The following is a 20,107-nucleotide window of genomic DNA, read 5'->3' as shown; positions in this document are numbered from 1 at the left end:
CTCTAATTCAACCACTGTTCTAAATAAGCTTATTCAGTCGTTGAACATAGTTGATATCTGGAGACTTCAAAATCCCACGGGCAAAGATTTCTCATTCTTTTCTAATGTCCATAAGACACATTCCAGAATTGATTACTTTTTAATTGACTCTAAGTTAGCAACATTAGCCTCTTCCTCTGACTTTCATAGCATACTGATATCCGACCATTGCCCAGTAAGTGTATCTATTGACTTTGGGGTTGAAAAAGCTAAATATTCTTGGCGTTTTAATCCTAATTATAGAGTTGCAGTTCTCTACTCTTGAGCAGGAATTTCGAAAATCAGCATCCCAATCCACTCTCGCTAGTATAATGAAACTGAAATACGAATATAATAATATATTATCAAGCCAGATAAAAACTCTGTTACTGAAGGTGAAACAGAAGCACTTTGAACTAGGAAATAAACCAAGCTGTCTCTTATCGTACCAGCTTGAGGCCTACAAAAAAGCAGAGCAATTTTAAAAATTAAAAACCGTTCAGGATACTTGACCACTAAACTCAATAAATGCTTCAAGGAATATTATCAAGAGCTGTACACCTCTAAGAGCACTACAGATATTTCAGTGATTACAAATTTCCTTAAATCTCTTAATCTACCAAAACTAGACACTGTGGCCAGGGAAAAATTAAATGCAGAGATAAGATTAAATGAGGTGTCTACAGCTATTAATGTTTCTTTAAATGGCAAAGCAACCGGGCCAGATGGCTTTAGCATTGAGTTTTACAAAGCCTTCTGTAAGCAGATAAGTCCACTCTTACTGAGAATGTTTCAGGACTCCATTAAAAATAATAAATTACCGGAGACGCTTTACTTGGCAAATATATCTTTATTTCTTAAAAAGGATAAAGAAGAGGTGGATCCATCATCGTATAGACCTATCTCCCTTCTTGGGAGTGATCTAAAAGTATTCACCAAGATTCTGGCTGGTAGACTTAATGAATGCATTTCTTCTATTATACATCAGGATCAGACTGGCTTTATAAGCGGAAGATTTTCCTTTTTTAATGTACGTCGACTCCTGAATATTGTATATAAAAAACATGAAAAACATGATAGAGTATCGATTCTAGCTTTAGATGCAAACAAGGCATTTGATCAAGTCGAATGGAAATATATTCTAGCTGTCATAGAAGAATTTGAACTGGGTCAAACCTTCACCTCATGGGTTGAAATGTTGTACCTCTGCCCTAAGGCCTCTATACTTACTAATAATGATAGTTCTCCCTCTTTTTCTCTTTTTTGAGGCACACGTCAGGGCTGCCCATTGAGTCCATTAATTTTTGCTCTAGCAATGGAACCTTTAGCATTGGCCATTAAAAGCCACCCACTCATAACTCCTGTGCGCCTTGGTGGGATAGAACATCAGATTTCTCTGTACGTAGATGATGTCCTTCTCTATCTTTGTGATCCAGAACAGTCCATACCGCCTTTTCTTAAACTTATAAAAGATTTTGGTCATCTGTCTGGATACACAGTGAATTGGGCAAAAAGTCAATATATGCCACTATATGACAGTGCCAAAGTTACAGATAAAATAAAGTACTTTGGTATCACAGTACCAAGAGACTTTAAAATGATTTATGATTTAAATTACAAGATAATGTTTGACAATCTTAAAAGTAACACAGAGACTTGGAGAGTACTCCCACTCAACTTGATGGGTAGGATTAATGCAATCAAAATGGTAATTCTTCCAAGATTTTTGTATTTATTTAAAAAATTACCAATTTTTTTTTTTTTACCAAAATCCTTTTTTAAAAATGTGGACTCTATGATTATGCCTTTTATTTGGGGATACAAAGTTCATCGTATATCCAAAAAACATCTTTGCAAACCCAGAGACATAGGGGGACTAGCCTTACCTTGTTTTCAGTATTATTACTGGGCAGCGAATGCAAGGGTGCTAACTTATTGGACTAATGCTTACCCGGATGAGACCCATGTTTGCACCCCAGCGTGGTTAGTCATAGAGCAGAATATTACAGCTGCTTCTCTTCCATCTTTATTGTTTGCAGGTAGAAAACCTTTTGGTCCTATTATGAAAGAGAATCCTATAGTAGCAAATTCATAAAAAATTTGGTACCAAATTAAAAAAGCACTTACTCTCCCTGAAACCTGTATTATGGCCCATATTGCTTATAATCATGCTTTCATCCCATCACTAACAGATAAAGTCTTTCAAAAGTGGAAAGCAAGAGGGATTATTAACTTAGAAAAACTATATGTTGACGGTATTTTTGCCTCATTCTCTCAACTAAAATTGAAGTTTGATCTACCCGCATCTCATTTTGTTCGATATTTACAACTACGTAGTTATGTAAAGGCCAATTTTGAGTGTTTTGAAAAATATAGCCCTCAGAATATTTTTTATTCACTCTTGACAATAGATCCAGACAGCAGGGGGTTGGTTTCAAGGTTGGTTGACCACTTTCAAAAAATGGGCATTCCATCCACCCAAAGCTTAAAAGAGCAGTGGGAAGAAGAGTTGGGAATGGAAATATTAGATGACTTTTGGGCAAAATCATTACAAAGTATTCAGTCATGTTCTATAAATACAAGTTATCAGTTAATTCAGTACAAAGTACTGCATAGATTACATTATTCCCAAACAAAACTACATTCTATCTATGCAGATGTGTCTCCTTTATGTGCTAAATGCAAGAGTCAAAATGGCACCTTAGCCCATCTGTTTTGGTCCTGTCCTAATTTACAGATTTTTTGGTTACAAGTGTTTTATTGCTATGCCACAGCATATAAAATCTCCCTTTCCCCAGATCCTCTAGTCACTATTCTAGGCTGGTCATCAGCTATAGAACAACATGATGATTATTGTACAATACAAGCAATCCAACATGGCATGGTTATAGCCAAGAAGACAATTTTACTGGTCTGGAATAAAGAAACGGCACCCAAATACGAGACGTGGCTTTCTGAACTACTTAGTACACTGCATATGGAGAAGATAAGATATGAACGTGAGGGGAAGTTTGCTAAATTCGGGAAGATTTGGAACCCCCTTCTTACGTATGTAGATGACCAACAAGACCAAACTAGCAATGCCTAAAGGGAAAACGCATAAGAAGTGTGCTGCCTTTTTTTTTTTTTTTTTAAGAACTACGAATGGGATGGGGTCTGTGGGGAGGGGGGGTGTGGGTGGTAGGGGTGAGTGGGTGGTTGAGTGGGCGGGAAGGTAAGTGGGTGGGAGAGTAGATGGGAAGATGGTTGCTTGTAAAAGTTCTAATTTGTATGCAAAGCTGTAAAATTTAAATAAAATATATAAAAAAAAAGTTGAGGGTCACATGGATTTCAGTCAATATCAGCAGATTCTTAAGAACAATGTTTAAGAATCAGTGAGAAAGTTGAAGTTAAAGCGCCGGGGCTGAATACTTCAACAAGACAACGACCCTAAACACTAAACTCTGCTCACAATCTACTAAAGCTTTCATGCAGAGGAACAAGTACAACATTTAGGAATGATCATCTCAGATCATCTCAGTCCCCAGACCTGAATGAATTGAAAATCTGTGGTGTGATTTAAAGCAGCTGTTCACGATCAGAAACCATCAGACCTGACTGAACTGGAGATGATTTATAAAGAAGAATGATCCAAAATACCGTCAACTTCCTATAACTTCATTGGAAGTTATAGGAAGAGTTTAGAGGCTGTTATTTCAAAAGGAGGAGCTACTAAATATTAATGTAATTTTTCTATGGGTGTTTTTTTATATTTATGCTCCTGTCTAATTTTGTTAAAAGAATTATTGAACATTTTCTGTAAATCCTATAAACTTCATTTCACTTTTCGAATATCACTGTGTTCATCTGCTACATGATTAATTTAAGTGAAATTGCTGATCCCAACAACCAATGATTTCTAAAGGAAAATCCTAAAAAATATAAGGCGTGCCCAAACTTTTTCATACCACTGTATGTTTGATAAGTAATTTGTTCAGTTTTGTTTAGTTAAGCACAATATCTTACAACTGGTAATAATGATTTAATATGTTCAAAAATATCAATGCTTTTATGCGATGTCCTAATGTTTTCACATCACTGGACATATTGCATGATCAATTATTAGATGTATGTTTGTACTGTATTAAAAATGTGTTGTTTTGTTCCTGGGTTTCTTTCTGAATAAATACATCTGACATAAACATGAGCTCTCCTACTCCAGGCTCTGTATACATGCCAATTTGCCTATTTAAGTTATACTGCTGTTTTCTTCTGTAGACACCTGCCCTTAAGTCTTTAACCTGCATATAATTGTCCTATAGGAGACAAGCTGGTTCCGGGGGCACGAGATGTGCTCACAGACATATTTAAAAGTTGCGTGCAGTCAGAGCAGATGCTAAGCCTTACCCCGACAAAGCCAGTGAAAGCATCTGATATTTATCTCAGTAAAGAACAGATCAGCTCCCAGACTCCTGGAAACCTGTTGCACGTTTTCTTCAACCACATACGATCTCCTAAAAAAGTGTTTGAGGATCAGCTCACACAGGTTAGTGCTTACATTATTTGCTTAATGTATATGCGACTAACAGTTTTTTTTTTTTTTTAGTTTTTTCTACATTCATAGACAAAAAAAACATATTTTGTGTTCACCTCAGTCTGTCATTAAACAACAGTAAGAGCATTTTTGTGCTTATGACACTTTCATTCAGATTCTCCGTAAATATGGGACAGTAAAGCCCAGCAAAAGCAGGTACAGCAAAGCAGGCAAAGAGCAGCACCAAAGCAAAGTGGTGAGCACCAAGAGACCAATTACCAAACCCCCAATTAAAGAGAAGTCTGTACTCAACAGTGTTCGGTAAGTCTCTCTTCAAACACCAACATTTATTTAAAACAGCAAAAGGCATCCAGGCAGTGGATTGTCTTCAGTCACAGTGTTTCACCTGTGCTAGCTATCCACTGTGTAAACAAGATATGAAACCGTCTCTGTCTGATGCTTACTGCTAAATGGGTTGTTTCCACAAGCTTGTAGAAAACATATATCTGATAAACTGTTTCTTCAAGAGTTTTGGAGGTGAAGTTGTTGGCTTATTTTGGATAGTGTCTATAAACCATTTTGAAGTCATTTGTCACTGTGATTTTAAATGTACATGCTGAAATCATTGCTGAGATTTATTGTGTAAGGTTTTGCTATTTGATAATAGATTTCATTTATATCTCATGCATTTTATTATGGCATGTTATTTAAATGGACTAGTTTCTTATGCAAGTGTAGTTTTGTGAAAATTGGACTACACATTTAACAGTTTTGACCTATTTACCTCTGTGTGTTGATTTGCACATGGCAGCCAAATGGTTAGAAATGCAAGATGCAAGTTAAGGTCATGCAGTGCTTTCTTCTTCTTCTTCTTTTTTTTGCATCAATCATTATTCTGAACAAAAATAATCTGCAATTTTGTGTTTTCACAGCACTGCATTAAGTGAAAAGAAACCAGTCCTAAAGCCCAAGTCTCCAGAGAAAGCTAGACCTGATGAAAAAGACCTTGAGAAGTCACCTACCAAAAAGCTAGAAGGTCATTAAAGGATCTTTATTTGTATTTGCTGTTGCATATATTATTTTGGTCTATTTTTAAACCCATACATTTCTGGTTCTTTTTTTATAAACTGTCTTGCTTATTGAAAACTGGGTTTTCAATATAAGCTAGCAGATTAACAATCTCTACATTATACTTATTGTTTGGCCATGTGTTTTTATAAACAGCCAGCTGCATTGTGAACATAACGTTACATACTTGCCTATATTCCACACCTTACTGGAGGATTCCATTTCCCACAAAAGCAGGGAAACATCTTATACATGCGTGTGGCCTTTGGGCAACCCAGATAATTTTCATGATTTTCCTTTATAAATCATTGGTTGTTCAGATCAGCAATTTCATTTAAATATATCATATAGATGAACACAGTGATATTAGAGAAGTGAAATGAAGCTTATAGGATTTACAGAAAGGGTGCAATAATTATTTGAAAAAAGGCAGGTGCATACATGTGGACACGCATGTCGTTTTATTGATTTGAATATCTTTAGCACTAATTATTGAAACTCAAAATTAGTTTGGTAATCTCATTGACCCTTGACCTACATTCACAGGTGAATCTAATTATGAGAAAGTGTTAAGGAGCTAATTGGAAGTTTTTCTCCTCTTTGAATCTTCTCTGAAGAGCGGCAATATGGGAGCCTCAAAACACACAACTCTCAAATGACCTGAAAACAAAGATTATTCAACATCATGGTTTAGATGAAGGATATAAAAAGCTAAAATCTCAGAGATTTCTGATGCAGTTTCCACTGTGAGGAACAGAGTGAGGAAATGGAAGAATCACAGACACAGTTCTAGTTAAGGCCTGAAGTGGCAGGATGAGAAAAATCTCAGATAAACAGAGGAGAAGGATGGAGAGAACAGCAGTGTTGGGAGTAACGGCGTTGAAATAAACGGCATTACTAAGGCAGTTACTTTTTTCAGTAACGAATAATCTAACTAATTACTCTGATTGTAACTATAATGCCGTTACCATTTCCCACACCCCGTTACTGCACCTTACTTTAGCCGCTCAATTAATTTTTTTTTTTTTTTTTTTTTTACTTTGCGCATACAGACAAAGGCGCACGCGTATGTGTGTGTGAGTCACAAGGGAGAGGGTTTCTCAACCGGTGGGCCGCGGACCACCAGGGGGGCGCGAAGCACACTCTAGGGGTCCACAGGCTCATCCTCAGAGGAAGACAGTATTCTGTAGTGAGCACTTTAAATCAGGGGTCTCAAACGCAAGAAAGACGCATCCTTTCCCCCGTCCACCAGCACAGCGCATCCTATTCATTTCAATAGAGAGAGCCGCTGTATGAGCGCAGCCCCGCCCTCCGACAAAACAGTTCAGCTGTGTGTGATACGAGCCTCACACACACAGACCAGCTGCCTTTCAACACAGAGGAGAAGCTGCAAACAGATTTATAGAACTATAGATCACAGTGAGGTTGATAAAAAATCTGAAACTTATGATTGACTACACCTGTTGCTTGATTTGAATAAAAAAAAAAACGTCACGGCGAGCCGAGTCATCAGATGTTCTGTCGAGTTGTGCTACCCTGTCAAACCGTGCTACTCTTATGTGTATATTTAAAGGTAAAAATACAAAAGAAGCACAATATTAGAGCATGTTTCCAGTAAGAGGTTCATGTACTATATTTGGAAAGCCTAAATCTCCATTTCAGGGTAAAGTTATGGTAGCAAGAGTTTATTATACTCTGTTTTCTTTAGATATTTTATTATTATTAATATAAGTAGTATATACACAGACAGTCATCCTTCATCAGTAAAAGGTTTTTTATTCATTACCGGAATTTACTGTATTTATGTTTCTTTGGTTGCAAAACCCAAGTTTGGGCAAACAAACTAATCAATATGTTTTTTTTTTAAGTTGCACAAGTTAGAATATAATCACGCAGCTCTGGAGTTGAGTTGTTCACATGTGAGCTCCTCCACTTGTCTGTATTATGTGCATCCATGGGCATGGTAGTGGGGGGGAAGTGGACCTGACTACCAGGGCCCGAGTAGGGAGAGGGGCCCATGAAAATCCTGATTTTTTTTTTTTTTTTTGTGATATTTTTATTATTGAATTGGGCCCTCTAATTAACTATTTATTAATTAATCTTTCAAATATATAGATAACATCAACTGAGGGAATGAACTTTAGTCACAGTCCTCTCAACATATTGGGCATTCTGGGGGCCCCCTCTTGGAGGCGCAAAACGGTTTATTCCGCTCGACAGCGACTAGCGACAAGTGCAATGTCAGTGAGTTTGCGCAACCGCAGGAGCAACTGGAGCAGCAGGCGAGCTCCCCCCTCTGACCCCGTCTTACGTTAGTATGTTGGTTTGCAAAAGAGAGAGAGAGAGAGAGAAAGAGAGAGAGAGAGATGCTGATAAGTGGAATTGGTGTTTATTGTCTACTGACACAGCAGAGCTGAAAGTGAAATTCTGAATGATCCACCAAGCAATATTTCTGCTCAATATCCCAACATGTAAATAGCCTACCAATATCACTGTAGGCTCAAGTGCACATTAGTAATATATTAAGCAATAAAGCATTTTTTGTCTGGGAAAAAGCCTTAGCATTGCAGTGCAGTGCTGTACTTAATAAACATTTTTCATAAATAATAGCTCTATGATTCTTCAGTGTTGTTATAAAGCCCAGTTTTAACACTCTAATTAAAAGAAAAATGTCTGGTTTAAACCGGGCTCATAATGACAGTTTGTGGGGCGGGTTGGGCTAGGCTACCAGGACCCAACTATGGCAAAAATGTTGTAAAATCCATCCCGAGCCCATACATGTTCCATCTGACCCAACCCTCCCTATACTTTTTCATTAAAACTGATCTTTTTAAAAATATTTTCAGGCTGTTTGAATAAGCGAAAGCTGTTCAGAATGATGTTAACATTGCAACACTGAAGAAGCGCAGACCTGTTATTTAAGATCAATATTTATTAAGAAGAGCTGCACACTTAAGCCAAGTGCATAATGCGGACAAGAGGAGGAACTTACAGAGCTACGTGATTATAACTTGTGCAACTTAAAATAAAAACAGTTTGATTTGTTTATATTACGTTTGGTATATTGTGATTATCACGCCATATCTATATATAAATTAAAAATAGCATTACAAAACTGATGTCTACGTCACAGACCATTTTCTTAAGTCTGACCAGAGTCTGAGGATGGCTCTGGCAAAGAATCTAAACTCCATTTTGCGGGATTTCTGCTGCATTTTAGTTTGGGTTTTACGATTAAAGCAACATAAATACAGTAAATTCCGGTAATGATGATGATGACTGTCTGTGTTGCTTCAGTAAGCATTTAAGGTGGAACAGTAATCCAAGTAAGATGCTGGTGAAAAATCTAAATCAAGCTTCTGATCATTTATTTTTATTTCCCATTTTTGTTTATTGTTAAATAAAATAAAAATTAAATAATTATTATTAAAAAAAAAAAAAAACAGAAAATACAAGCCGTTATTTTTTTGTTTGTTTGTTGAATAAAATAAATAAATAATTATTATTATTATTTTATTTTTATTTTTATTTTTTTCAGATTTTTATCCTCAATTGACTATCAAATGAAAGATTAATACACAGATTAGTTTAGATGGTTATTTTCCAATTTCATATTTATTTTTATTTTGAGTTTATTTAAAAAAAAAAACGTTAATTTTCTTTTGAGTTTATTTAGTGCAGAAATTTCCTTTCTTTTTATTTGTTTTCTTTAAATATTATTTCTTCTGTTGGGATTTGTCTTTATTTGTTAATTGTGCTGGAAGCTAGCTTATAGCTTGTTTTTGGCCCCGTTGAGCAGTGGCGCTCTAAAAATTATATAATAAAAATAAAAGAAATTCTTAATTCAGATCTGTTTAAAATATCACAATAAAATAGTTTTGTAAACTCAGTATATCAAATCGAATCATGAGTGGAGTGTATGGTTTCACCGCTACACTTGAGGTTCTCGCAAATTTGAACAAGTCAGCTTCATTTTGGAATAAGGTTCTGTGGACTGATGAAACTAAAATTGAGTTATTTGGAGGACTGTATGCATGGAGAAAAAAGAGCACAGCATTCTGTGATGTGATTTAAAGTGGCATGTTCATGCTCAGAAGCCATCAACCCTAACTGAACTGGAGATGTTCTGTAAAGAAGCATGGTCCAAAATACCTTCAACCAGAACCCAGACTCTCATTAGAAGCTATAGGAAGTGTTTAGAGGCTGTTATTTCAATTCTCAAATAGCACTGTGTTTATTTGCTAAAATATATATTTAACTAAAATTGCTGATCAGAACAACCAATGATTTATAAAGCTAATTCATAAAAATGATCAGGGGTGCCCAAACATTATAATCTTTTAGTCTTTTCTAAACATCTGTAGAATACAAGATTATCAGTTCAAACAGACATTGTTGTGAATGTAAGTACGAGTTATTGGAAGGTGTAGCCACTTTACCAAGGTGTAGAAGAAGATCCAGTCTGTCACCCTTATTTGAGAGGAATCACAAATCACTAGCAAATCACTAGCAGTTAAACTTGTTGGGGTTGGTAGACAGCTAAAAAAATTTACACAGTCAAGTATTTCAACAGGACAGTTACCCCAAACACACTGGTTGTGGACTGGATAAAGCAGGCTAACATGTTGACGTAAAAAAGTGTGGCATGTGTTTAAACGTTTAATGAAAAATACTTAATCAGATTGCTGCTAGTGGCTTTTAATGAAAACTAAAAGTGTCTGGTTGAGATTTAAGCAAATAGTATATGAATTTTGGACCATGAATGCATAGTTTGACCCTTTAGAGAATTGTCCACAAAATTATTATTTTTTTTTTGTATAGCTCTAGTTTAAAGACATCACTGAAAGCCCAATGTTGCCATGAAATTCATGTAAATCATGAGTAAATGTTGGTTTGCAACTGTATATATTTTAAACCCTTCTGTCACTCCTTCTGTTTTAGTCCCAGAGGAAAAGTTTTTAACATTGGAGGGTTTCTACAAGTTCACTATGGACCGAGCAAAGCAAGATATTCGGAGCGTTTGGCGAGCAGTTTTGGCCTGTGGTTATGACCTACACTTTGAAAGGTTTGTAAGAGTGCTATGAATCACACAATTCATGTGACATGGCTTAATGTAATACTACTTTCTAGGTGTGTAAGATTTTTCCCTTAAGTATGTAACTTACGGGAAATGTTTTTAAAGTGTATAGCCCAAAACCCCTCATATGTTTTACTTGCTTAGTGTTTAATGGTTTAGTGACTGGGTGTCGCTGCTCATTTTCCCTTCACAGTTAATAATAATTCATTTAGACCCTCACATTTAACATAAAATATTATGCCGCCCTATTGAATTTACTTTTAAACTTTTAATTTGTTATTTAAACAAAGTTTTTGAGGCAGTTCTAAAAAAATATTTTTTTTTCCTTTACCTGCAATTGCTGCTGGTTTGTGGGTCTTTCTACCTTTATGCTCAGTCAGGTTCAGATCTAGTGAATGCCTTGGAACTGCAATATAAACCACTTCTTTTCTGGATGGTGCTGTGCTGATTATATTAGTATGTTCTGGGGATTGATAACCGATACATGGTGCTGTGCTGGTTAGATTAGAAGGTTCTGGGGTTTGATAACAGATGGATGGAGCTGTGCTGGTTAGATTAGTAAGTTCTGGGCTTTGATAACAGATGGATGGTGCTGTGCTGGTTAGATTAGAAGGTTCTGGGGTTTGATAACAGATGGATGGTGCTGTGCTGGTTAGATTAGAAGGTTCTGGGGTTTGATAACAGATGGATGGTGCTGTGCTGGTTAGATTAGAAGGTTCTGGGGTTTGATAACAGATGGATGGTGCTGTGCTGGTTAGATTAGAAGGTTCTGGGGTTTGATAACAGATGGATGGAGCTGTGCTGGTTAGATTAGTATGTTCTGGGCTTTGATAACACATGGATAGTGCTATGTTGGTTACATAAGTAGGTTCTGGGGATTGATAAGATACATGGTGCTGTGCAGGTTAGATTAGTAGGTGCTGGGGTTTAAAAACAGATAAATGGATCGTGTTGTGCTGGTTAGATTAGTAGGTGCTGGGGTTTGATAACAAATGGATGGTTCTGTGCTGGGTAGATTAGTAGGTTTTGGGGATTGATAACAAATACATGGTTCTGTGCTGGGTAGATTAGTAGGTTCTGGGGTTTGATAACAGATGGATGACGCTGTGCTGGTTAGATTAGTAGGTTCTGGGGTTTGATAACAGATGGATGGTGCTGTGCTGGTTAGATTAGTAGGTTCTGGGGTTTGATAACAGATGAACGGCACTGTGCTGGTTAGATTAGTAGGTTCTGGGGTTTGATAACAGATGGATGACGCTGTGCTGGTTAGATTAGTAGGTTCTGGGGTTTGATAACAGATGGATGGCACTGTGCTGGTTAGATTAGTAGGTTCTGGGGTTTGATAACAAATGGACGGTGCTGTGCTGGTTAGATTAGTATGTTCTGGGGATGTTCTGGGAAGATTAGTAGGTTCTGGGGTTTAATAACAGATGGATGGTGCTGTGCTGGTTAGATTAGTATGTTCTGGGGTTTGATAACAGATGAACGGCACTGTGCTGGTTAGATTAGTAGGTTCTGGGGTTTGATAACAGATGGATGACGCTGTGCTGGTTAGATTAGTAGGTTCTGGGGTTTGATAACAGATGGATGGCACTGTGCTGGTTAGATTAGTAGGTTCTGGGGTTTGATAACAGATAGATGGTACTGTGCTGGTTAGATTAGTAGGTTCTGGGGTTTGATAACAGATGGATGGTGCTGTGCTGGTTAGAGTAGTAGGTTCTGGGGTTTAATAACAGATGAACGACACTGTGCTGGTTAGATTAGTAGGTTCTGGGGTTTGATAACAGATAGATGGTACTGTGCTGGTTAGATTAGTAGGTTCTGGGGTTTGATAACAGATGGATGGCGCTGTGCTGGTTAGATTAGTAGGTTCTGGGGTTTGATAGATGAACAGCACTGTGCTGGTTAGATTAGTAGGTTCTGGGGTTTGATAACAGATGGATGGTGCTGTGCTGATTATATTAGTATGTTCTGGGGATTGATAACCGATACATGGTGCTGTGCTGGTTAGATTAGTATGTTCTGGGGTTTGATAACAGATGGATGGCGCTGTGCCGGTTAGATTAGAAGGTTCTGGGGTTTGATAACAGATGGATGGCGCTGTGCTGGTTAGATTAGAAGGTTCTGGGGTTTGATAACAGATGGATGGAGCTGTGCTGGTTAGATTAGTAAGTTCTGGGCTTTGATAACACATGGATAGTGCTATGTTGGTTACATAAGTAGGTTCTGGGGATTGATAACAGATACATGGTGCTGTGCAGGTTAGATTAGTAGGTGCTGGGGTTTGATAACAGATGTATTGTGCTGTGCTGATTAGATTAGTAGGTTCTGCGGTTTAAAAACAGATAAATGGATCGTGTTGTGCTGGTTAGATTAGTATGTTCTGGGGTTTGATAACAAATGGATGGTACTGTGCTGGTTAGATTAGTAGGTTTTGGGGATTGATAACAAATACATGGTTCTGTGCTGGGTAGATTAGTAGGTTCTGGGGTTTGATAACAGATGGATGACGCTGTGCTGGTTAGATTAGTAGGTTCTGGGGTTTGATAACAGATGGATGGCACTGTGCTGGTTAGATTAGTAGGTTCTGGGGTTTGATAACAGATAGATGGTACTGTGCTGGTTAGATTAGTAGGTTCTGGGGTTTGATAACAGATGGATGGTGCTGTGCTGGTTAGATTAGTAGGTTCTGGGGTTTAATAACAGATGAACGACACTGTGCTGGTTAGATTAGTAGGTTCTGGGGTTTATTAACAGATGGATGGAGCTGTGCTGGTTAGATTAGTAGGTTCTGGGGTTTGATAACAGGTGGATGGTGCTGTGCTGGTTAGATTAGTAGGTTCTGGGGTTTATTAACAGATGGATGGTGCTGTGCTGGTTAGATTAGTAGGTTCTGGGGTTTGATAACAGATGGATGGCGCTGTGCTGGTTAGATTAGTAGGTTCTGGGGTTTGATAACAGATAGATGGTACTGTGCTGGTTAGATTAGTAGGTTCTGGGGTTTGATAACAGATGGATGGCGCTGTGCTGGTTAGATTAGTAGGTTCTGGGGTTTGATAGATGAACAGCACTGTGCTGGTTAGATTAGTAGGTTCTGGGGTTTGATAACAGATGGATGGCGCTGTGCTGGTTAGATTAGTAGGTTCTGGGGTTTGATAACAGATGGATGGTGCTGTGCTGGTTAGATTAGTAGGTTCTGGGGTTTGATAACAGATGGATGGTGCTGTGCTGGTTAGATTAGTAAGTTCTGGGGTTTGATAGATGAACAGCACTGTGCTGGTTAGATTAGTAGGTTCATAAGAGATTGTACTAAACTAAAATGTTATATTGGAAATTGCACTGTTCCATTATTTTGCCTGATTTTGTTTTGGCACTTAAAGCATTTGAGAATTAGTTGTTCGTTTCAGGTTATAATTTTTGCCAAAAAATGCTGATATGGTATAAAATGCAGCCACTTCAACAGAAACATTGCATAACATTTAAATTTTGCTTACATTAAAATGTTTAATTGGACTTCCAGTCCAGGGCAGTATGGCGTAGGTCGCAGAAAACACTGCTTAGTGGAGCACGGTTATTTCTTAGTTATGGTGCACTGTTAATTTCCTTTTTTTCGCGACTGAGGCTTTGTTTTTGTCTACTTTTCGCTGGTCCTGTTTTCACCGACATGCCGCCTAACGCAAGTAAAAGTTCGGCTTCCTCTTAGCCCCTCATCGGCCCAGCGCTCGCTGCTGCCTCTTCGGCCTCTAATGATGCTTCTTCTCCAAGAGAGAAGCCTGCTTTCTCCGTTCTCGCGAAAGAGGTTGTGGGACGAATTGCGAGAGTGAAAGTCATATTTTGGATGAATGTTTTTTTATCCATTTGGCCTGTACGATGTTTAACATTTATTGTATGATAACTTCAATGACGCTAATTCTAAGACAGTGTCAGGTGAGTTCCCTTTAAATTTCCTGACTTGGAATGTTAGAGGTTTAAATAATCCACTTAAATGGTTAAAGATATCTAATCACTTTCAGCATTTGACTGCTGATGTAGTATTTCTACAGGAGACACACCTTAGGAATGAGGATCATCTTAAATTAAAATTCTCTTAGGTTGGTGAAATTTTTCACTCCAAATTTAATACTAAAACCAGAGGAGTTGCAACCTTGATTAAAAAGGAAATACAGTTTGTTCCTGGGAATGTTGTTGCAAATGTAAATGGCAGGTATTTGATTGTGCATGGTCATTTTTTGGTTGTGAATGTTTATGCTCCTAATTTCGATAATTCAAATTTTATGACACAATTACTTAGCTCGATGGCATCTCTAAATACCCATTTCTGAATTCTTGGTGGAGATTTTAATTGTATTATTGATCCAGATTTAGATCATTTAGCCCCTTCCGTATTAACCCGCTCTGCTGTCTTAATAACTTGATTTTTTAACTGACAATACTATTCTCGATCCTTGGAGAGCTCATAATCACAGTGCTAAAATATTTTCTTCCTGTTCTCATCCACTTATTCTCGCATTGATTTTTTTTTTTGGATAGTTTCTTCTCTTCAAGGGTAATTTCATCTACTTATCATATTGTGTTGTCTGACCATCCCCTCTTTACTGTCAATGTGAAGTTATCTAACCATATTTTGTTGCACCACTTTGGAGATTTAATTCGCTGCTGTTGTCGGATCCTGCCTTTAATATATTTATCAAATTTTCTATAGATGATTTTATTGTTAACATCAAAAATGATTCTACATCAGCTTCTCTTTTGTGGGAATCACTCAAAGCTCATTTATGAGGGCAGATTATTTCTTACACTGCCTATTCCAACAAGATGCGGAAACAGGAGGTGCAGGATCTGACAGCTGCAATTGCAGAGCTCTATAGGCTCAATGCAATCCCACTTTGCAGAAGCGTCGATTGGATCTTCAAACTAAATTGATCTTCTTACTACTTCCGATGCAGATTGCCTCCATTTACATGCGTGCAGCAGTTATTATGAATATGGTGACAAAGCTTCTAGGTTACTAGCCCATCAGTTAAAGAGACGTGTAGCTTCTCGAGGGATTCCCCACATAAATGACCCGGAGGGTGAGCTGGTTTCAGATCCACTGTCCATTAATGCAGTTGAAAATCTTTTTATTCTGAACTTATATCGATCGTAAGCTGCATCTGAGGATGAGATGTCTGCCTTCTTAGACAGCTTTGAGTTTAAATTGACTCCTATTCTTTTGGCAGTTTTTGAGGAGTCTCTAGCTTCAGGAACTTTGCCACACACGATGACTCAAGCTTCTATTTCACTTCTTCTTAAAAAGCACAGGAACCCTGATCAGTGTGCATCATATAGACCTCTCTCTCTCTTAAAAGTAGATGTAAAGATTTTGGCCATGGCCCTAGCGCTGAGACTGGAGAGTGTTCTGCCCGGGGTTGTTTCACATGATCAAAATGCATTTATTAGGGGTTGTCTGCTTTTTTTCAACATTCGGATGCTTTTGAATGCTTTATTTATGGAACATTCCAGTTCTTTTCCTGAATTCGTTATTTCTTTGGATGCAGCGTTCGATAGAGTTGATTGTTTATTTATTTTTAGTGCTGCAGAAATTTGGATTTGGAGATATATTTATTTCCTGGATTAGAATTTTATACACTGCTCCCCAAGCTAGTGTACATACAAATGGTGTTTGCTCTGAGTATTTTCCGTTGATGCGTGGGACAAGACAAATCAAATCAAATTTATTTGTGTAGCGCTTTTTACAACTGGTGTTGGCACAAAGCAGCTTTACAGAAACATGATCACAGGACAAAGAATCAGGCAAAACATTACACATAGAAAATACAGAATACAGAACCCCCAGTGAAAAACTCCCTCAGAGCTGCAGGAGGAGGAAGAAACACTGGGAGGACCAAGACTCACATAAAAGGGGGGACCATCCTACCACTGGTCAAACAGCTTTTAAATTAAAATTTAAAAAGTCTTTTATACATCCATATAGGTTTTATATATTCAGGAGTATAGCAGTGCCACTAATGGCTTGGGTGTAATCTGTAGTGAAGAGTAAGATGGATGATGAGCAGCTGATCTGTGGTGGGTGATGGATGGAGAAGAGCTGACTTCAGAAACTTCCATCAGTCTGGCCGGACAGTATCGGTATCGGGTCAGACAGGTGGGCAGTCAGTAACTCGGAGGAAGGCAAAGGATGTAATTAGTTTTAACTGGATTTATATAAAACAGAGAATATAAAACGTTATCAGAGTGTGGTTAATGACTCCAGCAGATCTGAAGAACAGCCTAACTAAAGGCAGAGAGCCAGAAGGTAACATAGACTTGGAGGCTCCCTGAAACACTGGCATCCACCCACTCCACCCTCCACAAACCTGAGTGACTGTGTGCAGTGGGAGAACAACAGCACCAGCATCTCAGTTTACCCACAATTCCCTCTGTCCATGAACCCCTGAATCTGCAGCCCTATCTAAAGGTAAAAACATTAATTACCAAAAGCTAAACTAAACAAGTAAGTTTTCAGTCTAGACTTAAAGATTGAGACTGTGTCTGAGTCCCGAACATATTGGGGGAGATTATTCCAGAGTTGAGGCGCTTTATAAGAGAAAGCTCTTCCTCCTGCAGAGCTCCTCTGAATTTTAGGAACTACTAAGAAACCAGCACCCTGAGATTGCTTTATACGTTAACAGCAGAATTTTATAGTCTATGTGGAATTTGACTGGAATCCAGTGCAGTGCTGATAGGACTGGACTAATATGGTCAAATTTTGTAGTTTTAGTAAGGACCCTGGCTGCAGCATTTTGAACTAGCTGAAGTTTATTTAAGTTACTGCAGGAACATCCAGACAGTAGCGCATTACAATAATCTAGCCTTGAGGTAATAAAGGCATGTACTAATTTTTCTGCGTCATGCAGTGATAGGGCATTTCTTAGCTTGCCAATGTTACGGAGGTGTAGAAAAGCTGTTCTAGTAACATTAGATATGTGTTTATCAAATGCTAGATCTGAATCTATGATAACTCCAAGGTTTTTAGCTGCTGAACCAGGTGTAACAGAGAATTTGTTCAGATTTAGCAATAAGTCTGATAATTTATTATCTAGCAGCTTTGGGGCCTAATAGGAGAACTTCTGTTTTATCACTATTTAATAGGAGGAAGTTGTGCGACATCCATGATTTTACATCTTTTACACAATCCTCGATTTTCTTTAATCTCACTCTGTCGTCAGGTTTGGCTGATATGAAGAGCTGCGTGTCATCCGCATAACAATGAAAATTTACGTCAAGTTTTCTAATAACTTTGCCCAGTGGGAGCATATATAATGTAAATAATAACGGTCCTAATATAGAGCCTTGTGGAATTCCATATCTTACCTTGGTATAACTGGAAGACATATCATTTAACCTCACAAACTGATAGCGATCGGTTAAGTATGATTTAAACCATGCTAAGGCAGTTCCGGTTACACCGACCATGTTCTCTAGTCTTTCTAAAAGGATAGTATGATCTATTGCATCAAAGGCTGCGCTCAGATCCAGAAGTACGAGTAGGGAAGCACAGCCTTGGTCGGCGGCTATAAGTAGATCGTTTGTTATTCTAACTAAAGCTGTCTCAGTGCTATGATAAGGCCTAAATCCAGATTGAAATTTTTCATAGATCTGGTTTCTTTGCAGGTAAGAGCAAAGTTGTTGGGCTACAGCTTTTTCTAAAATCTTAGAAATAAAGGGTAAGTTTGAAATAGGTCTATAGTTAGACAGTACAGTAGGATCAAGATTTGGTTTCTTGATCAGAGGTTTAATTACAGCTGTTTTAAAGGCTTTGGGTACATGGCCCAGGGTGAGTGATGAGTTTACTATCATTAACAGAGGTTTAATTATATCTGGCAGTACCTGTTTTAGTAATTTTGTGGGAACAGCATCAAGTGTGCAGGTTGTGCTGTTTGAAGAGGAGATAATTTTCTCTAGTTCTAGCTGTGGAAGTGGGTTAAAGACTTCCAACCTAACTTCAGTAACAGAGTTTTGTTCTAAATCAGCCAGACCAGATGACAGAGAGGATGTAATATTTATCTGTTTAATTTTATCCCGAATGTTTTCAACGTTACTATTGAAGAAGTCCATAAAATCGTTGCTGGTGTGAATGGCTGGAATCTGAGGTTCAGTACCTGCCTGGTTTTTAGTTAATTTGGAAATAACACTAAAGAGAACTCTAGGATTATTTTTATTTATCTCGATCTGTGAGGCCAGATATGCTGAGCGGGCTTTATTTAGTTCTTTTCTATATTTAACAAGACTGTCTTTCCACGCAGAGTGAAACACTTCCAGTTTAGTTGATCGATATTTACGCTCTAAATTTCATACTAACTGCTTTGAGGTACGAGTTTGATCATTGTACCACGGTGCGAGCTTTTTCTGTCTCTATTTTGTGTTTAAGGGGTGCTACAACATCTAAGGTAGAGCGAAAGGTATTTTCTAAACCTTCGGTTAGTTTGTCTAGTTCTACTGGGTCTACAGGAGAGTACGTTATAGATGATAAATCGGGAAGCTTATCGGTAAATTGTTGGGCTGTAAAAGGGGTTGAACGTTTCATAGAGTAGCTAGGAGATGTACGTATATTATGACTAAGATGTAATTTAAATGAAATAAGGTAATGATCTGAAATTGCGGAGGTTTGAGAACGAATATTCGGGTTATCTATGCTCACACCCAGGGTCAAAACTAAATCCAGAGTATGATTACAGTAAAGAGTAGGTCCTGTTATATTTTGAATAATACCAACTGAGTCTAAAATCGATGTGAATGCCTTTTTTAATGGATCATCCAATTTTTCGAAATGAATGTTGAAGTCTCCAACTATAATCACTTTATCATTACTTACTGCTAAATCTGTGACAAAATCACTAAATTCTTTTAAAAATTCGAAATAGGGCCCTGGTGGTCTGTAGATATTAAAGATAACTGGATTAATTATACTGGTGTAAAGAAGCTCAAAAGAAGTAAAATTATCATAGTGTTTCTGATTGCTAACTAAGGTATTTATGAAAAATATGCAGACCCCACCTCCTCTACCAGACAATCTCGGATTGTGTATATAATTATAGCCTGCAGGGGTGGCTTCATTTAATGCTACATATTCATTTGGCCTAATCCAGGTTTCTGTCAGACACAGAACATCGAATTTCTGATCAGTTATCATTTCATTCACTAGAACTGCTTTTGAATTTAGAGATCTAATATTAAGTAAACCAATCTTTAGGCTTGAAATGTTAGTACTACAGTCTGGATATGATTGTTTAATATAAGTTAAGTTATTTAGATTTACTGTTTTAGTTTTTTGATGTTTTTGTTTGACTCGGGGGACAGACACAGTCTGAATACATTGGTATCTAGGTAACGTCTCTTTGCAGCTCGCAGACGGTCGGTTAAGCCTCTCTGTCTGCGGCCTGGTCCCAGCT

General features: G+C 37.7%; 1 protein-coding gene across 5 annotated transcripts in view; it reads left to right on the top strand.

Annotated features, from left to right (window-relative positions):
- LOC103023131 (probable E3 ubiquitin-protein ligase HECTD4) overlaps nt 1–20,107 on the top strand; it is a 199,212-nt gene that overhangs the window by 148,841 nt on the left and 30,264 nt on the right. For all 5 annotated transcript variants that reach the window (XM_049470710.1, XM_049470707.1, XM_049470709.1 and 2 more), the window contains exons 63-66: nt 4,320–4,543; nt 4,707–4,852; nt 5,464–5,567; nt 10,541–10,664. In XM_049470710.1, the coding sequence (XP_049326667.1) occupies nt 4,320–4,543; nt 4,707–4,852; nt 5,464–5,567; nt 10,541–10,664 (598 nt within the window). The remainder of the gene's footprint in view (nt 1–4,319; nt 4,544–4,706; nt 4,853–5,463; nt 5,568–10,540; nt 10,665–20,107) is intronic.

The sequence above is a fragment of the Astyanax mexicanus genome, chromosome 22, assembly GCF_023375975.1.
Source record: "Astyanax mexicanus isolate ESR-SI-001 chromosome 22, AstMex3_surface, whole genome shotgun sequence".
NCBI classification, from domain to species: Eukaryota; Metazoa; Chordata; class Actinopteri; order Characiformes; family Acestrorhamphidae; genus Astyanax; species Astyanax mexicanus.
Note: the sequence above shows the minus strand (reverse complement) of the source record. Positions and strands in the feature narration are given on the sequence as shown.